The sequence below is a fragment of the Ostrinia furnacalis genome, unplaced genomic scaffold (genome assembly GCF_004193835.3).
Source record: "Ostrinia furnacalis isolate ACB-3 unplaced genomic scaffold, ASM419383v2 OfSCF1098, whole genome shotgun sequence".
Lineage (NCBI taxonomy): Eukaryota > Metazoa > Arthropoda > Insecta > Lepidoptera > Crambidae > Ostrinia > Ostrinia furnacalis.
The window spans coordinates 843,565-864,088 of record NW_021131337.1 but is presented as its reverse complement, the minus strand read 5'-3'; the positions used below and the strand labels follow the sequence as shown (position 1 = coordinate 864,088).

Sequence of the window (20,524 nt, the reverse complement as noted above, 5' to 3'; positions counted from 1 at the left end):
TGGTATGACTAACATTGTACCTACTATCTACCATCTACCTACATGAACGAGGATTAAAAAATAGAACATAATCTAAATATTATTTTCCTTGAAATGATACTTACGTCGTCGGTCCACCTTGTGGGTGGATGTCTCACGCTGCGTTTTCCGGTATGTAAATAAAGCGTGATAAAGGTAGCAGGAAGGCGCTGGATGCAGACCGCTACCAACCGTGCGATGTGGAAGTCATTGAGGAGGCCTATGTTCACTTCAGCAGTGGACGTCCTGTGGCTGAAATGATGATGATGATACTTACGTGAATATTTAGGTGCCTATTTTATTTATGTTCAGTATGATGGAGATGAAGATCAGTTATAATAAACAGCTATACTGTGTGTGTATCATAGCTGTGTAGTTTTATTTCGCCTGCAGCGCCATCTGTTTTCGCCTTTGGTTCAACGTTAGTGACCATTTATAAAAAGGCCAAAGCAGTTATTTCTCATAAAAAAATATAGTTGACATATTATGTCAAACTGACAAATGGTGTCTTAGCTGTCAAATGCGTGGAGCGCGAAAGTGTCAGTGTGTGTTTTTCTGGTTTCTTCCGTATTTATTGATAAATCCAAATCTTATGAAGAATACTGAGCAGAGACCAATTTGGTACAACAATTGTATTATTTCACTTTTTAATGTCAATGTGTATCATTATTTTAGTACCAAATAAACATTTTTTCTTTCTTTCTTTCTTTCTTTAAATTATAAAACTTAGGATATACAAAGTCGCTATTTACTGATATTTAATTCCTAATATAACAGAATATAAACCGAAAACAAAGTACATAATAAGATATGGCAGAAGAACCAAAACCAGTAAATGAAAGTGATCTCAAAGAACTAAAGGATCGGATGAATTTGATTGTGAGCGCTGATCCAGCACAATATCATAATGATTACTCACTAAGGAGATATTTAAGGGCTTTTAAGACTGTGGACCAAGCATTCCAGGTACATTAAACTTTTCTTATTCTCTAACCATAATCTGGTACACTGCTGATAACTGAGTTATAGGATATTGATTTTTGTATTTGCTTACATGATAATAAATGACAGCAATAGATAAACAGAGACGCGCTTATCGTAAGATTACAGTTTACGTGAAAATAAAATGTTTCATTTATATTTTTGAATTTTAGGCTATAATCAAGACCAACAAGTGGCGTGGTGAATATGGTGTAGCAGACTTGCAAAATGATAAGGAGCTTATAGAAAAATACTCAGATAAAGCCAGAGTACTGAGACACAGAGACATAGTTGGTCGGCCGATCGTGTACATTCCTGCAAAAAATCATAGCTCCAGTGACAGGAATATTGATGAACTTACTAAATTTATTGTTTACTGTTTGGTATGTGAAAGTATAACTTTCAGTCTTTATTTGAGTTGAATAAACTTTCTTTACAAATAGATTCTACTATTGAACATTAGTTAGAAATTAATTAGTTTTATAAATCTGATATTGCAGGAGGATGCCAGTAAAAGATGTTTTGAAGAAGTTGTGGACAATTTATGCATTGTCTTTGACCTGAACAACTTCACGCTGTCCTGTATGGACTACCAGGTGCTGAAGAACCTAATATGGCTGCTTAGTAGACACTACCCTGAAAGGCTGGGCGTGTGCCTCATAATCAACGCACCTACCTTCTTCTCTGGATGCTGGGCAGTTATAAAGGGCTGGTATGTTACATTGTACAAAAAAAAATGATGGAGGAGGCTTTACCCAAGTGGAGCCACAATCAAGAGAAATACTTAATTAATTTTAAATAAAACTGTAATAATTGTGGATTTTTAAAGTATAAATAATAATAATGTTACATTGTTGGTCTAAAACTGCAAGTCTTTTCAAATTTTTGCTTACTACATACAGGATTTCCCAGAAAGACCATATTATCAAACTTTATATGTAATTAATATTGGGCTGATGAGTGCCCTACTTAATAGTATTAACTAGGTTTTGCCTGCGGCTTCACCCGCGTGAAATTTAGTTTGTCACAGATCGTCATAAATTATAGCCTATCTATTATTCTGGGTTATAAAGAATAATACTGTAGTTTCATCAAAATCCGTTCAGTAGTTTTTACGTGAAAGAGTAATAAATATCCATCCAGACATGTAAACTTTCGCATTTATAATACTAGGATAAGAAATATGTAAACAAGTTTAATGTACCTAATGTTTACAAAGTTGAATGTCTGTATAGTCTATGGTCCTGATAACCTGTTGCTCTAACAACGAAAATTTGTTTTATTTATAATTATTTATGTTTACAGGCTTGATGAAAACACTGCAGGGAAAGTGACATTTGTCAGTTCAGAGATGGATCTGTGCCGATACTTGATACCAGATATTCTACCGACCGACATGTAACTATGACAAGGATAACGTAACGATAAATGCATGTAGTAAGTATACAGTGTAATTAATTTTAACGTAAATTATGTTAATTGTGAATGTGGATATTCTATGAGGTAATTTACATTATTATAGCTACAAACCATAACTCCAATACATCAGAATTTGTCATTTATATATTTAAATAGGCAATAATAATATTTTTGCATAAACATACATTAACTATTACACTGTTTTTCAAATTGTTATTACTTACATATTTTATAAATTTTATGTAACATTGTTAATATATTTTCCAATATTATACTGAAAGTGAGATGAAAGTGATAAATAATAATACTAATTCCTATTACATACTGAACAACACTTGTGGGGTCAAGAAGGTTATTCAGTTTTCCATAGTGTTTGTAAACAAAGCTTAATTTTTAATAATAATAATCATATTTTTAAGGTGTAGTACATGAAACAAAACGTTAACTTGGAAAATATGTGCTAATAAAAATATTCTAAGCTTTTTGTGAAATCTGCATTATTATGCCTCCAATCCATGTCCACACATAATATTTTCATCTAAGGAAATACCTATTAAGTTTAATTCATGTTCTTGAAAACTTGAGATTAACACTTGCCATTAAACCATTATGTACCTTTCTAATGCTTTAATTGTTATTAAAATGTTGTTTTTTTTTTGTTAAATAAAACTGTTATAGTCAGTTAAAATGAGGATATTACAATATTTTCCTGAGTAACATTTAACTTGTGTATCATAAGTAACATGTTGTTTTCGTTATTACACTTACAAATTAATTGTGAACAATCTATTTCAATTAATTAATAGAAGCATTTTAACATGTAAAGTGCATATGAGCAGTTGAAGGCCGGTTCCATTAACGTGGGTGCAACATTTAGACGCATTTAACCCTTTAACAGTCATAACATAATCAAAATTATTATTGTTTTTGGACCTAAGACAAGCGAATAAGGCTCAAAATATGGCACATTTTCCCTTCCAAAATAATGGAAATTCTGTAATTGCTAGGCCTGTATAAGGTCAAATAAGCATTTTTGTGCCTCAACATAGATTTACAAGACTGCTATTGAATGCCCCTATGCCGACTATAGCTTATTAATTTGATAAAATAGCACATTTTATTATAATCCTTTGAATCGAAAGATATTGTAATTTTAGGGAGCCATACTGACTCATACTACAAATAGAATATTCTTACACATACATAGTTCTCTAGTCAATGGTACACATAAATTAAACCTATTCAAAACTTAAAAAATATCTTAAGAATCCTAATTTTATTGTAGTTGTATTCATGTAACATGACTGTGTATGAAAAACTATATTTATTTATGCACTTACACAAAACGAAAAACTACGATCATTACCAAATACTTGTCATAATTATTTTAAATAATCAAACTTATTCATTCCTGGATGTTGATTTTATCACATCAAATGTTAATTTAATGATAAATAAGATTTTAAAACATCCAAACTATTTCAAATAGATCAAAAAGTCCTGAGCTTGCACTATGATTGATTGAATGAATTTCTATAATATTTAATTCAATCACATCACAGGCTTTAATTTTCTCTGATTTATAGTACTTACAGCAACGTCAATGCTCTTTAAAGTATTCCTGAATAAAACTACAGGGTATTAAGTCTCTCTAAAATCGTATATTGTCAAACTGGCTGTATTTTATTGGTTGATAATGTAATTTCTTCTCAGTCTTCATCTTGACGCTAAGCCCTTTTTAGAGGCTAAACACGCTTCGGTATGTGTAAGTGGGCGTTTCATTTAAATGCTATCAGTTAGTTTAAAAATCATGGTTTATGTTATGTTAGGAAATAACTAGTAAATAATTTTGTCTAAAATATTACCCAAGCAATAATTTATTGACATAACAATACATTATCGATAATACCAAGCCAGATTTAAAAAACAATAAAGATTTTACGCATTTACTAATAATAATATTTTGGCCCATGTCATTCCTTAATAAACCTTAAACAGAGAATAGGCTAATTATATTTACTTAAATGTAGTTTTATTGTAAGGTAATGATTTATTTTTGTCAAAAATATTATGTAAGTATTTTATTTGAGGTATGTAATGAGTGTATGTAATATAAATATATGGCGAGCAATTCATGAACTCAATTGTTTTTATTCCACTATTTCCTAATTTTGTTTTTAGTTCCTAGCACCTCTATGAAAATGTTAAAGATGAGTATTGGCGTATCGTAATTACATGATATTTTTTTTATGCATAACAAGGCAGGTATTTGACCACAATCGCACCTGATGTTACGTGGGATGCTCTCGCCTTGAAAAGGCCCGGATTATAGTCTTCGGGAAAGACAGCAGCAGGCAACAAATTCCTAGCCGTTCGCATTATAAGAGACATCGAAACGCTTAGTGCGAGCTGGTGGAATGTCAACAATATAGGGATGGTACGCTAACCTGCATCTGGTTCCCCGATGGTAGCTAGATGGTATCTAGCTTGGGTAGTACCATAATTGTCCAAATTTTACAGTCATTCAATCCAGCAGGAGATCCGTAAACGAACTAAAGTCTGTTGTTCTGGAATGGAGGCCGCGTGCCGGAAAACGCAGCGTGGGACGTCCACCCACAAGGTGGACCGCCGACATCATAAAGGTAGCAGGACTTTATAAACTAACTGCTAGTTTATTATCCACATAATGGTAACTGGTAATAAATTAAGTAGTACTGACTTTACCCCTTATTTATGTAGGTATTTCCGTGTCCGCAAAGGAAAATTTTACCATGAAATTTACATGAAACGAAAAATAAAACCACAATTTATTAATAATGATTTTATTCGACTTAATAGTTTTATAAAACAGTTATACAAATTAATAGTTGCTGTACAATTCAAAAGCAAATTACACTATTTAAATAAAGAGTCTATATTCAATTTGTTTTATCAAGCTATGTTTTGTTTATATTGTACTCCTCAACTGTTACTTTCATTTCATTACAAATTACATAGTACTTAATAACAAACTATAGTTTTCCTAATAAAATAACAATACAAATTAATAGTAGCGCTATTTCTAAGCACTTTCGACAGATATCACAATAAATCGTAAGATTTACGACCAAATGACTTATGGACTCGCTAAGTATACATTTTAGAAAATAATAATGACTGTTTCAAGCTATGAACTAATTCATCCTTCGTTGAACCACCATTGAGAAAGGTAATAATTTTGCAGTAAATGTATCTTCGACCGCCACCTATAGTGGGATAGATTAAACGGTATGTGAATCGATGATATGAATTGTCTCACTGGTGATTCAAGTTTTGACTTAAAATAATATAAAATTGTTGTATACATATTACTTGAAAACCAACTATCCTGTACTGTTGTTATTTCTGAAGTTTAATTCCTAAAATGGGTAAGGAAATAATTGGCACATATTCAGTATAAGTGTCCCCGCTAAGGTCCCTTTTAATTTTGGATAAATCGCAAACCCACGTAGCGCGAAATTATACTACAACCTTTCAATCAATACTTTACTTACCTTATTGGACCGAATTTTTTCGAACTTTTGATAAGCTCCGTATAATGTCACTAGTATGACAAGACTTTAGAATCATTATTAATTTACAATAATCGACGCTAAAAAATCTTTATAGAAACGCGAAAATACCACAGATTCAAAAACTGAAAACGATTGGTTTAATTCTAAGATACCACTGCAACCATAGTGGACAATGCTTCAGTGTCTTTTTTGTTTATTTTTGTGCCCACTATACGTAATTATGACACTAAATACATAATTATGACTAGTTATCAACAAAAGGAATTACAAAAGTAAAAACAGCCTTCGAGTACAAAATTTAGCAATACAATAACAAATTCGGTTTATTTGTGACAATCTTAACATGCTAAAGCAATGACATGTGTTTACCAAAAATAATGTTTTCTATTGTGCGTCGTTCAAATGCATGGTACATGTTCTATATGTCATCTAATAATATATTAAATAACTACTATAATTTATGTACATTAATAATTACATAAGTAATGATATGATGATGGGCTTATACTCCTTCCTTACAATGTACGATTGATATTGCACTACCTATGACGTGCATGCAAAAGGAATAAAGGTGTACTATGACTGTGGTGAATATAATGAATTGAAAATTACGCGTGACGTGGATTATGATAAATATCGTTAAAAGCTAGTCGTACTACCATACATAATTAAATACTGACGTGGTTAGTTGACACGTACGGGCCATGTGTTGTACCAGTCTAAATGGCTCTACTATTTCTACTAAATGTATCACATATAACTTGAGATATACCCACCCAGAAACGTTATTTAACGTTTACCGGGATTACACTTAGAACCTATATTAAAACAGAACTTTAGCGAGATAGATCCGAAAATTAATATTTCTTTGTCTGAAATTTCAAATAACGTCTCTGTAGCGGACTGGTGGCAGTGTATTATGTACATTTTAAGGGTAATAACTGTATAGTTTCTTCAATTCCTTTAGTTTATCCCATCAATTCCATGCATGTATTTATTGTTCAGATTCGATGTGGGGCGTTTCTGCGATAACTGAATTGAAGTCCGTAGTTTACCACAAATATTTTTATTTCATTACTCTTCATAATATCAATCAAAATTTTCCCACAAATTTTGGGTTACACTAGACGCATTGAGACTATCGAATCGTAATAGACAATTTTATTGTTCATGTATTTATTGGTTGTTTTCCAATTGCTAATTTCGTGTGGTATACAATAAAACACTACCTAGTTATCTATCTAATGTTACATTGTCTAGAATTTCATAGTTTCAGTTATTTTATGAAGACTATGTTTGGAAAAAATCCGTATAATCTATAAATGTTTTGCGGTTGGCATTATAATTTCCATGCAATATATTCAATTCGTTGAATTCTTTCACAGCACAAAATCGGACAATCTTCATCTGATAACATAACTCAATGATTTAATAATAAACGATTACGCATTTTAGGATTGCCCAGCAGTCCTTGAAGATGTTTTTGCATTCATCATCTTATCAAATTAGCAAGTTGTAATATACTTTGTAACAGCACGTAGCTATACATCACTTTGTTTTTTTATTTTGTAATTACAAAAACAGTCAATGGTATGTATGATATTATTTTAATTAATAGATCTAAAATCTGATAAAAGGACAACTAATACCCGCCTTTTGTTAAAATGCCTACAAAAATATCAAAACTATCCGCGAGACTTGGCTACTTTCGCAATTTTTTGGCCACACAGGGATTTTTGGAGACACATCAACGACATTCGAGCTATTATTAGTAGTACTGAATGATTAGTTAAAAATTGTCTGGAAGAACATGGAAGACAATTACTTTCAGACAAGGAGAAAAAATGCGGAACCGATGAGGCAATGGTTGTGCTCGGACGAAAATATATGCAACGATAAATACTTGATAGTAAACAAAATGTCATTTAGATTGCTTATAATGAACCTGCCAGTAATAGTGTAGTAATGTTTAGTCGGATGGCATGGTTGCAATCGCTGATATTGTGTGTGTTTGATTGATTGATTGTGATTGACAGTGAAGTGTAGTGTAGTAGTAGTAGATTGTTCAAAATGTTGGTGGTATGTTATGCTGGTAGTGTAGCGTTTTGTATCATAGTGTAGCTTGGTATATCGTAACATTCAGACGAGCTTGATGACATTGCTGACGTTGTTAACGCCAGTAGTGGTATGTAGAGTAGTGTATCGTGTTGTAGCGTAGCATTCAGACGAGCTCGATTACATTGCTAACGTTGCACACACCGGTGGTGGCATTTCTGAGTAGTGTATCGTGTTGTAGCGTAGCATTCAGACGAGCTTGAATGATATTGCTAACGTTGTACACTCCTGTGGTGGTATTTTTAGTAGTTTATCGTGGTGAAGCGTAGCATTCAAACGAGCTCAGTAACATTGCTGACGTTGCACACACCGGTGGTAATCTTGTAGAGCAGTATCTCGCGATGTATCGTGTTGTAGCGTAGCATTCAAACGAGCACAATTATTAAATTGCTGACGTTGCACACACCGGTGGGTAATGTGGTGATCTTGTAAAGCAGTATCTCGCGATGTATCTTGTTGCAGCGTAGCGTTCAGACGAGCTAGCTGACGTTGTTAACGCCAGTAGTGGATTGTGGTGTAGCGTAGTATTCAGACGAGCTCAATTACAAAACTGACGTTATACGCCCCGGTGGTGGTATTTTAGTAATGTATCGTGGTGTAGCGTAGCATTCAAACGAGCTCGATTACATTGCACACACCGGTGGTGAACTGGTGATCTTGTAGAGCGGTATCTCGCGATGTATCGTGTTGTAGCGTAGTGTTCAGACGAGCTTGATTACAATACTGACTACTGTGGTGAATGTGGTGATCTCGTAGAGCAGTATCTCGCGATGTATCGTGTTGTAGCGTGCTCAGACGGGCGGCGCGGCCTGGCGGCGCGCGCGCGGCAGCGTGGCGGGCGGCGGCTGCAGCAGGGCGAGCAGCAGGCGCAGTCAGTCGGCCAGCACCAGCTGCATCATGTCCGCCAGCTCGTCCTTCAGCACGCGGAAGGACGGCCGCTCGTCGGGCGCGTGCCGCCAGCATGCCAGCATTACCTGAAACAAACGATCATCATTATAGCCTCTACAGATCACAGAAACTAAAGGGAGACGTGATCGCTTACTATGGGCAGGCCTGTTCATCTCCGCAAGTTTACATCGATAACAAAACACGCACGATGGCCCACCTACAGGATATTCTACTATTCGACAAGGCCTCACATACGAGCGAACATTGACTCACGCACGCGTATTCTTGTGTATGATGGAAGAAAATAAAGAAAACGGTGTACTAAATATTGTGCAGTATTTAACTGCCTAAATAATAATAAAAACACAGAATGTACTTTTTAAGTTGCCTCAAGACACTGAGAGGTAAATAAGTAGTTAATATTATTCATGCTAAATCATGTATTTCCTCCGCCATTTTCCGCAGTTTGGCACCTCACGTCACATCATTTTACCGAAGTCAGCCCTATAGCTTCGGCGCATTGCCGATCACTGACGTTTGTCTACAAAATGGTGCTTGACTCTTGAGACAGGCTAAATTACACCATATTGTTAATGACATTGAGCATAATTTTTTTTAAATACCTTCGCGAAGTAAAACTTCTGTACGTAGTACTTATTATTATTCTGTGCTATGGGCCTCATAAGAAGGCTCAAGGTCACCCAAAGAGCGATGCGTGCTATGCTCGGAGTTTCCCTGCGTGATCAAATCAGAAATGAGGAGATCCGTAGGAGAACCAGAGTGACTGACATAGCCCGCGGAATCGCTTAAATCAAGTGGCAGTGGGCGGGGCACATAGCTCGAAGAGCTGATGGCCGCTGGGGCAGGAAGGCGAGCGGCGCAGGACCGGTCTTTGTGGAAATCCTTGGGGGAGGCCTTTGTCCAGCAGTGGACGTCTTTCGGCTGAAACGAACGAAAGGGAAATGTGACAAGGGGGCGGGGCCGGTGTCGCAGCAATATGCCCAAAAACAGAACACATTGCTCGTGACAGAAATGATGACAACAGCGACGTCATAATGTAAACATTTGCTTGCGTAGTACTAAAGATTATTCGAACGTTGAGTTGAGTTGAGTTGATACCGCAGTGGATAATGAGCACAGCAACAATGAGTTTCGAACTCAGTGCACTAGTTGGCATCTCTCTATAACTCTATGGTAGCCTCTTAGCCAAGGTAACATTCCTGACGGTCTAACAGAATAGTAAGTTAAAAATGTTGCATTGTTTTTGGACCTTAACACAAGGGATTAAAGATTCAAAATGTGGTGGGAACCATATTCCCATTGCCTTATTAAGGGTAAACCTTTCGGTGCTTGAAGCTACGCGCAAGCCTATACCTAGATACTAGGAACACTGGCAAAACAACAGCTGTGTAATAGGGAATTTAATAGACTGCGGAAAATTGGGTTGCCAAAATATCGTTTGGTCGTGATCAGAAACTCCAGTTCATTAGTGCATGGGCAATAGTATGTTTGAATTAAAAATAAAACTTACATTATAAATTTCATTCAAACATCCTTTGGGTTTCTCCAGCACTTGTCCTCTCTGAACCATCTCCACCACTTCGGAATTCTTCATTCGACCGTATGGCACTTTTCCGCATGTGAACACCTCCCACATTAGTACACCTGTAAAATACAAGCCATTACTTTTACATGTAACCTTTTTACAAGAAAAATAGCTTTCCTCGTACGCCAGAGGGTTTCGAAGGTTTCGACTTTCGCCATGTTAAAAAATATGTTTCAGATTTTTTAAATTTTGTTTCAAATCCTAGGCAAAAAAGAGTCACTACAATATGATTTTTAAGGATTACTAATGTTTGGCCAAAAAACGTTTCCCAAATTATCACATCGCAAACAACGTTTCGCAAATTTTCATTTGGCAAATTCTCATTTGGCAAAACAACTTATATAGTTCCAAAATACTGGACTGTCCTGTCGATGACATTGACAGTGGGGCGCCACCGTCAATACCGGATAGCTGGTTCAGATTTTTGCCATGTTGGAAACCATATAGTTGAACGATGGTAGCGCCCCCCTGTCATTGAGTTTGGCGGGACAGTTCAGCGTGGGTCATCTATAGCAAACTTTTAATTCGCAAATGCCGTTTTTGGCATATTATTGTTTAGCAAATTAATGTTTGGCAAAGTATGTTTTGGCAAACGTTTCATTTGGCAAAAATATTTCACGATAAACTATTTACAAAATAATTTGATTGGTGCATAGAATGGAATACAAATTAACTTGTGGTTATTATTTTGTTTAGTGGGTAGTTAATATAAAATTTGTTCTAAATTAATTTTCATATTTCATTGTTTTTATCGAAATTTCCAAATGATTCATTAACAATAGAGGTGATTCTAGCGCTCGGCGGCCGCTGCCGCGGCACGCTTCGCTCGCCTTCGCGCGTGAAGGGTCACTGTTCTAACCTAACCTACTATTTTATGCAATACCTACTTTCTGCAACCATACTATTTTCTGCAATCTCTTTGTTTTATAGCCTGACCAGGAACATAAAAACCCTCGCCATGTTGCGGAAAACTAATGGTACTAATTTCTTTTAATGGCAACAGTAACTGAAAACTTCATTGACATGTCACCTTGCATGTCAGTCTATTGCTGTCAAAGTGTAAACAAACTTTATTTTAAATGTGCGCAATTGATTTTGTGAATGAAATTGCTAAAATCTTTTTATAGTCGTGAAAGAAAAGTGGTTCGCAATGTGTTAGAGTATTTGTCGAAGAGAAATACCAAGGGTTCGGACAATATTTTCATTGAATAATGTTTCCAACACAGGTTGTCAAATTGACTGACATGTTTATCGTATAGTACAGTCCACTATGAAAATTTGCTGTGGTTTGTTTCAACTACCTATTTTAAAGTTTTTTGTCACTTTCTATGTGTTCAATTTTATGGAATTGGGAAAGAAGTACTACCGAGTTTGAAGCGTTCATGAGCAGACATTGCAGTTAAATATTCAAGTTCTGAATTTGATTATGAATGAATAATAAAATAAATCCTACTAGCTCGATTGATGGTTTCATTTAATTCATTTAAACCAGGTTACCTATAATAATATTTTCTCGTTAATTTATGAAAATATCAAATTAGCCCGTAATCCTGAATCCTGATACATAAAGTTAGCCTATTAATTTAACACAGGTACGACTGTACTCAGTGTTGCACTATCAAATGCAATTGAAGCGCCTCTATGCCAGGGTTTTTATGTTCCTGGTCAGGCTATACATAAAATTCTTGTGAAAACCATGATCATCTGCCTTATGGTTTGATTTGTGGGTAACGGTGGGTAAGTATGTGAAGTGTCAATTTGACCAAACAAATTATTTGGGATATAATATTTGGCAAAATAAAACATTTGCTATATAAACATTTGCCAAGTAAAATTTGCCCAAATGATAATTTGACCAAATGAATTAGTTGCGAAAAGTACAGTTGCTAAAAGTATATTTGGGAAATGAAACTTTGGCGATAAGTTGTTTGCGAAGTGAAATTTGGCGAAAACGATTTTTAAATATGACCCAAAATTAGTTTTTTTTCAGAACTCACATAAATAAAAAATCAAAGTATTTACACTTACCAAAAGCCCAAACATCAGATTTGGAGGAAAACCGCGTGTAGTTGAGTACTTCAGGCGGCGCCCATTTGATAGGGAATTTCGTACCGCCAGAACTCGTGTATTGGTCGTCCAATACATACCGCGCTAGTCCAAAATCTGCTACCTATAACACATTACGTTTATTTAGTTAAGTAGGTGAGTTGAACCGTTATTTCGATTTTTTTAATGAAGTTGATTAATTAACCAGGCATGATAAATTAGGTCTTTCAGTCACTGTCACTCTCCGAATCTTTGGTATCAAAAAGATAAGAGTTTAAAAGCACACTTACTTTAACCACATTTTCATCCCCAACCAAACAATTTCTCGCCGCTAAATCTCGGTGAATATAGTTATGCCTTTCTAGATACGCCATTCCTTTGCAGACCTGAAATAAGTAAGAAGAAATCATATTAAATGCTATTCCAGCTCTTCTACTCGAAAGTCTCATTAATTTGATTATTCGGTATTATATGTAAATGGTACACAAGAGTAGTGTCGCGTGTAGTACAATTTTGGTGTTTTATGAATGGATGGTACATTGAGTCGTATGCTTTCTCAGGTATACTGTAATATATTAGTGGCATGTCGCATGTAGCTCACTGTCGTGTTATGCGTGGGTGGTTAGATAGTTGGATCATATCGAACGTCGTGTAGTAGTATTCACTAGTGTCTATAGTCTATAGTATACTTTTATCTTAACGCCAGAAAAATTTAATAACTACTTTTATCTCGTCGAATGTGGTCGTCTTGTGAGTGTTATAACGTCGTGTCACGCAGTATTGTCATGTCACGCGTGGTGCACTAGTGTAATATCGCACCTGTATGCACATATCCAGCAGTACGCCAGGCCCCAGCTGGTCAGGCGAGGTGCGGCGTAAGTAGTTGAACAGCGAGCCATGCCGCATATACTCGGTTACGATGTAGATGGGTCTGTGCTTGGAACATACGCCGTACAGCTGGACTAGGTTCTGATGTTGGAGTTTACTGTAACAGAGCAACGATAGGAATTAAAATAATTTTCAAAACTGAACAAACAACTAAGAAGCAGAATATTGACTCAAAAGAATATTCAGACATGTAATATGACCGTAATATACAAGACAAGAAAATTAGACTAGGCCTATTCCGACATCGGAGGGAAGAGCGAGTCGACAATATTTTTCTCAAGAATGTGTGATTTTATCTGTTACTAAGCTTCAAAAGACAAGGGCAAACGTCTAGTGTCCATTTACGAACACTTGTATGCTTATGGTACTCCTGGTAGCAAACAATGGATACTTACTTATATCGTTGGTAAAGATAGGGACTTGGATAAAACAATCTTTGTCTCGTTCACCAAAGATTTTTGGTTGATAAAGCGATAAGGATGGGTAGCTTGGGGTCATTGGACAAAATTCTACGTGCTCGCAGACCAGACTATAGCTGGACATGTGATCATATTATTTTGTTATTTTCGATCTTCTATACACACTTATTCAAAGACAAATAAATATTATATTCAAAGAAACAAGCATTGCTATACTCACGTCATGACCTTGGCTTAATCAATGAAGTCGTCTTCCGACATGGTGCCTTCCTTCATCATCTTGACGGCGGTGTCTGTGCGGCCACACCCAGCTCATCTAGGAGAACCAGCTGGCGGGTCTATCTCGCATTTGTTATAATAAACAGTGGATATACTCACGTCATGACCTTAGCTTCATCAATGAAGTCGTCCTCCGACATGGTGCCCTCCTTCATCATCTTGACGGCGGTGTCTGTGCGGCCGCGCCAGCGCCCGCGCCGGACCACGCCAAACTGGCCTGCGCCTAACTCCTCTAGGAGGACCAGCTCTGATGGGTCTATCTCCCATTTGTCTGTAAATATAGAAGGTAAATTTAACGCGTGTGTAATAAAAAACAAATGACTGCGCGTGTCATATAACCTGTCAGAAGTCATGTGATCTGTTTAGTACGAATGCGCTATCCGCTATGTGTCTGCGCACATTATAGGGATGGCACAGTAAGGGATTTTTAGGTGACGAATAATAATGTTCCTTATAGTTTTAACGCAACGGTTGAAATTGCAATGTTAATTAAATTAGCAAGCCACGAGAATCACGGATGCTTAGGAATACCGAAGCGGCAGCTTTCGAGATGTGTCCTAAACCGCACGAGCGTATTCGTGACACATTTCGGCAGGATGCCGCAACATAATTTTGCTGTAGGTGTTCGTGTGCATATAAAGATGCCTAAGGATGCCACCCGATAATGTGCGAGTTTTTGAACCATTGACATTCTTAGCTAATATGCTCTTATCCACAAGGTGGACCGACGACCTACCGACAGACGACCTCATAAAGGTAAGAAATTATTAGGGGAGGCCTGTTGCTGAAATAATGATTTTTTTTTATGCAAGACAAGGCATGTATTTGACCGCAATCGCACCTGGTGTTAAGTGGGATTGCAGTCTAGGATGGTACATATCTGTCCTGTAAGCTCACTCTCGCCTTGAAAAGGTCCGGATTAAAGTGTTCAGGAAAGACAGCAGCAGGCAGCGATGATGATTATGAAGCTCTTACCATGCGATATGCCCAGCCGCTACCAACCGGGCGACATAGAAATCATTAGGGGAGGCCTATGTTCAGCAGTGGACGTTCTGTGGCTGAAATGATGATGATGCGCTTACCATGCGAGAGGCCAGCTGTGGGCGGCGCGGGTCGGTCGCAGGGCGTGGTCTTGAGCCGCGAGCACAGCCCGCCGCTGTTATGCTTGTGATAGTTGATGAGCTCCGGTATGCTGGGGCAGCAGTGCTTGTCAGAGAGATAGAACTCGCCGCGACTGTTCTGTTTTATATGGTAGTGTTTTGTTTGCGGGTGGTTACTGGAAGAGAAAATGATGACATGAAGTGTGTGTGGAAAAACCGCATCCAAATTGGATCACCCGTTTAAGACTTACAGTATAACCAGGGGCTCCCAAAGTGGGGGCGCGGGTTATCTGTGTTAAAGTTAAGTATTAAATAACCTGCGACCTCTGAGAGAATGCACTCCATACGACCAAAAAATAATGGATAAGGATGGGGAATTCTGGACCAAAGAATAAGGATGGGGAGCGCGATTTTTTTTAGGGGCGCTTCTCCAATAATTTAGGAACTCCTGGTATAAACAAACATTCAGACATCTTACACATAAATATGAATGCTTATTAATTTACGAATTGTTTGGTTAAACAAAAATTTGATTATTAGAAATTGGTGCAGATAAACTCGTCTTTGGCTAAGAAGTCGTTATTCGGTTCCAGTTTTATTGTTGTTGTGCAACATAATATTATGTTGATTAATTGACCATTAGCAATTTGCGCATTACCATAATTTTATTATGGTCTATATTGATGTTCTCTATCGGTATTGGTGATCTGGTTCGGAAAGAAGTGCCATGATACGTGATACTTACACTTTGGTATATAGCGAGAGCGTGTACATGCCCTTAGTGGAGGAATTGCGGACTACGAAACAACCCTCCTTGTCCTCTTGTTTCAGTAGAGATTCCGCTCTCTGGCGAGACATTTCGCCCACGTACCACCTGCGAGACACAAAACAATAAAAAACTAGCTTTTACCCGCGGCTTTTACCACGTGAATATGGTTCTGTCTTCCTTTCAAAACCTATCCTGTGTTTTCCTTGGGTCTCAAACTATCTCTACACCTCATCTTAATTGGTTAAGAGGTTTAATTGTGAAAGAATTCCCAAACATCTATCTATCCTCTCAAAACTGGATAAAAACTATATTATGTTTCCCTATATCCTCCAGTCCCAAACTATATCTTTACTAAATTACTCGATCAGTTCAGGTTTAACCATGTAAAATTAACAGACAGGCAAAGTTACTTTCGCGTTTATAAAATTAGTAAGGAGCTATTACTAAATTAATTACCAATTATAGCCTGACCAGGAACATAAAAACCCTCGCCATGTTGCGGAAAACTAATGGTACTAATTTCTTTTAATGGCAACAGTAACTGAAAACTTAATTGACATGTCACCTTGCATGTCAGTCTATTGCTGTCAAAGTGTAAACAAACTTTATTTTAAATGTACTCTACAATTTTGTGAATTAAATTGCTAAAATCATTTTATAGTCGTGAAAGAAAAGTGGTTCACAATGTGTTAAAGTATTTGACGAAGAGAAATACTAAGGGTTCGGACAATATTTTCATTGAATAATGTTTCCGACAAAGGTTGTCAAATTGACTGACATGTGTATCGTATAGTACAGTCCACTATGAAAATTAGCTGTGGTTTGTTTCAACTAACTATTTTGAAATTTTTTGTCACTTTNACAAAAAGAAGTGAAATCCCACCAAAAACATTCTGTAAAAAACTAGCCAAGTCTCGATGGAGCTGCTTGTTTATCTCTAAAAAGTAATGAAATCTAGACAAAGTCGTGCCAAGTCTATGGTTCCTTACTGCGATTTATTTATTAATATAGTTAATGTTGTGTGACTTGGCCGTTGAACAATCTTTATTAAGATAATCATACATAAGTATGATTGAAATACGCAGTTTTATTAAACCTACAATTGACTGGTTGTTCTTGAACCAACGTTTTCCAAGTGGCAATTTTCCATCGTCAATGGGTAGCGGTTCTGGCAACAGATTGGTGCAATGGTGTCACGGAGCACCTGGTTTTGTACCCTGCAACGGCCAAGTCACACAACATTAACTATAATAATAAAGAAATCGCAGTAAGGAACCATAGACTTGGCACGACTTTGTCTAGATTTCATTACTTTTTAGAGATAAACAAGCAGCTCCATCGAGACTTGGCTAGTTTTTTACAGAATGTTTTTGGTGGGATTTAGATTTCCCTATCTAGACTTTATTATAATCATGAATGAACAAAACTATTGTTAATATTACAGTGTGATTTACGCATAACAATGTGGTAAAATTGAAAAGTAGGTTTTGATAAAATAAAAATTGTAGCGAGTGAATGAACATTTAGGACTAATGAAATAAGTTACTGTAATGTTTCGATACAAAAGGATCTCTATTTCTCAATTTAATTAAAATAAGCAATAAAGTGAAAGTTTTTCTTACCCGTGTTCGTCTTTTACTTTCCACCAATGTTCCTGGGAGTCGTCAATTACTTCATACTCAGCGCCCTAAAAAGATTGCAATAATTTAATTTTTTTTTTCGAAGTTATAACGTCTTCAGAGCATCAAAAGCTTGTTTTTAAAGTTTTTTTTCTTTTTAATTTTTGTCATGATTCATAAATATAAAAAAATACTTGAAAATGGTTTTTGATTTGGTATTATGAAACAACTGATTCAATACAAACATACCTTTTCTAATGATAGGTCGCCGCTTTCTATGGCTTTGAATGGGTACAGCGCTACCACAACTTTGGTTCTTTGCTTCTCCTGAAAAAATAAAAAATATAAACTGTATTATGTTTTATGAGCTCGCATAGAGGTTCAGTGAAATGAAGTAATGTCGTGATAAAATTAAAAACGGTCGATTATGATTAAATTCGTGATTTCTTTGTGTAGTGTGTGATATGGTTATGGTAGTGTAATAAAATAAATTAAAAAATGAATAGCTACCTTTGAATTTACCTTTGGCTTGGCCGACGGAGTGCCGGGAGGGGCGCCGCCGCCTCCTGGCATTGTGACCGCCGCCGTGACAGCTATAGATAAAACAAATAATTGTAAATAATCAGGATTACTTTGGATCCTCGTCATCATCAACGTCAAGGCATTTAGTCCACTGCCAACGACTCTAACTTACTAGAGGCAAATGGAAGATGGGAGGATGGTGGATGGACTTTAGTCCTTGAGATGACTTGAATTCTATTCATTACTGCACTTACGATCTTAGTCAGATAATTAATAATTAATGACATCGCTACTAACACTCAACTGAATTTCTGAAGGGCAAAGATCTTAAAATATTTTAACAAATACAACAACCGTTTGAACTGTTCTTGCAGAGTCAAACACATGTAAAGCAATTCAGATATTTTGGGTTTTGGATTTATGGAGATGACAATGTTCATCACCTCACAGTTAAATGTGGACATGGCATTAAAATGTACTTGAGTAAAACCACATTGCATTTTTGAACAATACTTCTCAAGGACTTTAACAAATAAACAAAAATGCATTTTACAGTTGTAAGTGCAAAAAAAATACATTTTATGAGGAACCGATAAATTCCCGTAATAATATTCATCTTTGAATAGGCAAAAATAATAGTTAGGGTGTGGATATTTACCATCTTTTCCTAATATTAACAAACACATTTTGAGAAACAAAATATTGGAACGTCAATAAAGACCATTTTTGGAAGTATACTTTTATTCTCATTTAAATGTAGAGCAGTTTTCAAATGTAAATGTAACTTAATATACATAATTCAATAATGTGCATGCTCTAAGTCCGCTAATTTACAAGGTTCTTGTATCGGAAAACACTTTTATCTCTTTGAACATTGGTTGACATTATACCTCGACCTTGTTCTTTAATTTCTTATTCTTATTTTAGTGGTAAATGTGATTTATGTGGTCAACCTTCATTACGCGGCCAGCTTAGTTACAAAAAATCTGATGATATTTTAATGTTAATTTCAAAAAACTTGCTCCAATTAAAATTAATTTTAATAGTTCTAATAAGTAGCTGATTAAAGAAATCTACAAAGTTATTGAGCGAAATCCCAAAACACATTCTATAAACTAGGTAAATTGTAAAAAGTGAAAATTATGAAAACTTATTAATGACTTTGAGTTAACGAACACTTGAACTCATCGCTCATCATCACATAATGACGAAATGATTGCCTACTATGGAATAACAAAAATGTTCTTTAATAATGATGTTGATTGAAGTCATGGTGTAAAAAACAATACAAAAACACATTTTGAATGTAAGTATATCCATTGGTGCTATGAATTAGTAATGTGGCGCATCAGTAACAAACAAAACAAAAACATGTTATTGTCTATGAGAAGTACAACCAGCCATGTCGAACTAAACACAGGTTAAGGGTTATACTTAGACATCACTTGTGAACAAAACACTGCACAAAATCACTCGCTGACATTACACAAACGCATTACACGACACCTGAGCAAGGAAAGTTGCAGTGAGACGAGTGAACGCAACCGGTAGCGGCGAGGCCACAAATAGAGGTCACCAGAAAAGTGCCATACCCTCTAATGCCGGGAGGAATGATGATAGAGACAGGCATGGTATCTTAGACTTCTTCTTGGTGACCATGGGTTCGTCTTCGGACTTGGTCTGCAACATGGAAACGGTAAATCGGCGGACGTTCGCGCGCGACACCTGGCTGCGACTGCCGAGTAACGTGTCAATGTACCGCTCTCGAGATAAGCCACATTCACAGTAGAGCCTCCGCGGCCCCGCGCTGCCTAGCTCAAGAGAACTACTCAAGTTTTTTGCTGCACTTTTTCGAATGCAATCTCAGATGCTCGACAAAGATGATTACAAATAATTCGGGCAGGTGAAATCGGATGCGATAAAAAGTTATTGAGATGTTTGATGTTCGAAGCGGAATTGATTACGTTGAAGAAAAATTATACAAAAAATATCCCTTAGATTGGAATACCGTCACGCAATAAAGTTGAATAGATTTGGACTCTATCCTAAAAGTAAATATTTACAGTTACTCAGGGATGTCACTGGATAACAAATCTATCTCTCGAAAAATTCCAACGCAAACTATAATTTTTAATTACAATAATAATAATAATAAAATCATAAATGGCTAAATTCAAAATTTTACATTCATAACAATAAACATATTATTATAGTTATTTTAAAAAACCCTCTCCCTAGTCTCACATCGATATCTTAATTCAATTCAAAACCTACAATGCAGCTTTAATAGATTTAATGCAT

At 36.2% G+C, this 20,524-nt stretch overlaps 2 protein-coding genes across 2 annotated transcripts in view; one reads left to right on the top strand and one right to left on the bottom strand.

Moving 5' to 3' along the window:
- Window positions 1-732: 732 nt before the first annotated feature.
- On the top strand, window positions 733-4,433 carry LOC114351153 (CRAL-TRIO domain-containing protein C3H8.02). Its single transcript, XM_028302237.1, has 4 exons — window positions 733-984; window positions 1,173-1,382; window positions 1,500-1,711; window positions 2,305-4,433. Exons 1-4 carry the CDS (start codon window positions 829-831, stop codon window positions 2,399-2,401), a joined length of 675 nt encoding a protein of 224 aa, XP_028158038.1. The 5' UTR covers window positions 733-828; the 3' UTR covers window positions 2,402-4,433.
- A 924-nt stretch (window positions 4,434-5,357) lies between these two features.
- Btk29A (tyrosine-protein kinase Btk29A) overlaps window positions 5,358-20,524 on the bottom strand; it is a 30,332-nt gene continuing 15,165 nt past the window's right edge. Inside the window, exons 9-20 of the mRNA XM_028302248.1 lie at window positions 19,816-20,034; window positions 18,212-18,294; window positions 17,951-18,028; window positions 17,705-17,769; window positions 16,059-16,187; window positions 15,296-15,489; window positions 14,313-14,484; window positions 13,447-13,612; window positions 12,918-13,013; window positions 12,610-12,751; window positions 10,507-10,640; window positions 5,358-9,061 (exon numbers count right to left, since the gene is read on the bottom strand). Of these exons, the coding sequence (XP_028158049.1) occupies window positions 8,960-9,061; window positions 10,507-10,640; window positions 12,610-12,751; window positions 12,918-13,013; window positions 13,447-13,612; window positions 14,313-14,484; window positions 15,296-15,489; window positions 16,059-16,187; window positions 17,705-17,769; window positions 17,951-18,028; window positions 18,212-18,294; window positions 19,816-20,034 (1,580 nt within the window). The 3' untranslated portion in view covers window positions 5,358-8,959. The remainder of the gene's footprint in view (window positions 9,062-10,506; window positions 10,641-12,609; window positions 12,752-12,917; window positions 13,014-13,446; window positions 13,613-14,312; window positions 14,485-15,295; window positions 15,490-16,058; window positions 16,188-17,704; window positions 17,770-17,950; window positions 18,029-18,211; window positions 18,295-19,815; window positions 20,035-20,524) is intronic.

What these genes read in the sequence shown, in the direction of transcription:
- LOC114351153 (XM_028302237.1), top strand. Translation starts at nt 829, where the DNA reads ATGGCAGAAGAACCAAAACCAGTAAATGAAAGTGATCTCAAAGAACTA. An exon ending in AATTTATTGTTTACTGTTTG is followed by an intron (nt 1,383 to 1,499) that starts GTATGTGAAAGT and finishes CTGATATTGCAG; the next exon opens with GAGGATGCCAGTAAAAGATG. An exon ending in TGGGCAGTTATAAAGGGCTG is followed by an intron (nt 1,712 to 2,304) that starts GTATGTTACATT and finishes TTATGTTTACAG; the next exon opens with GCTTGATGAAAACACTGCAG.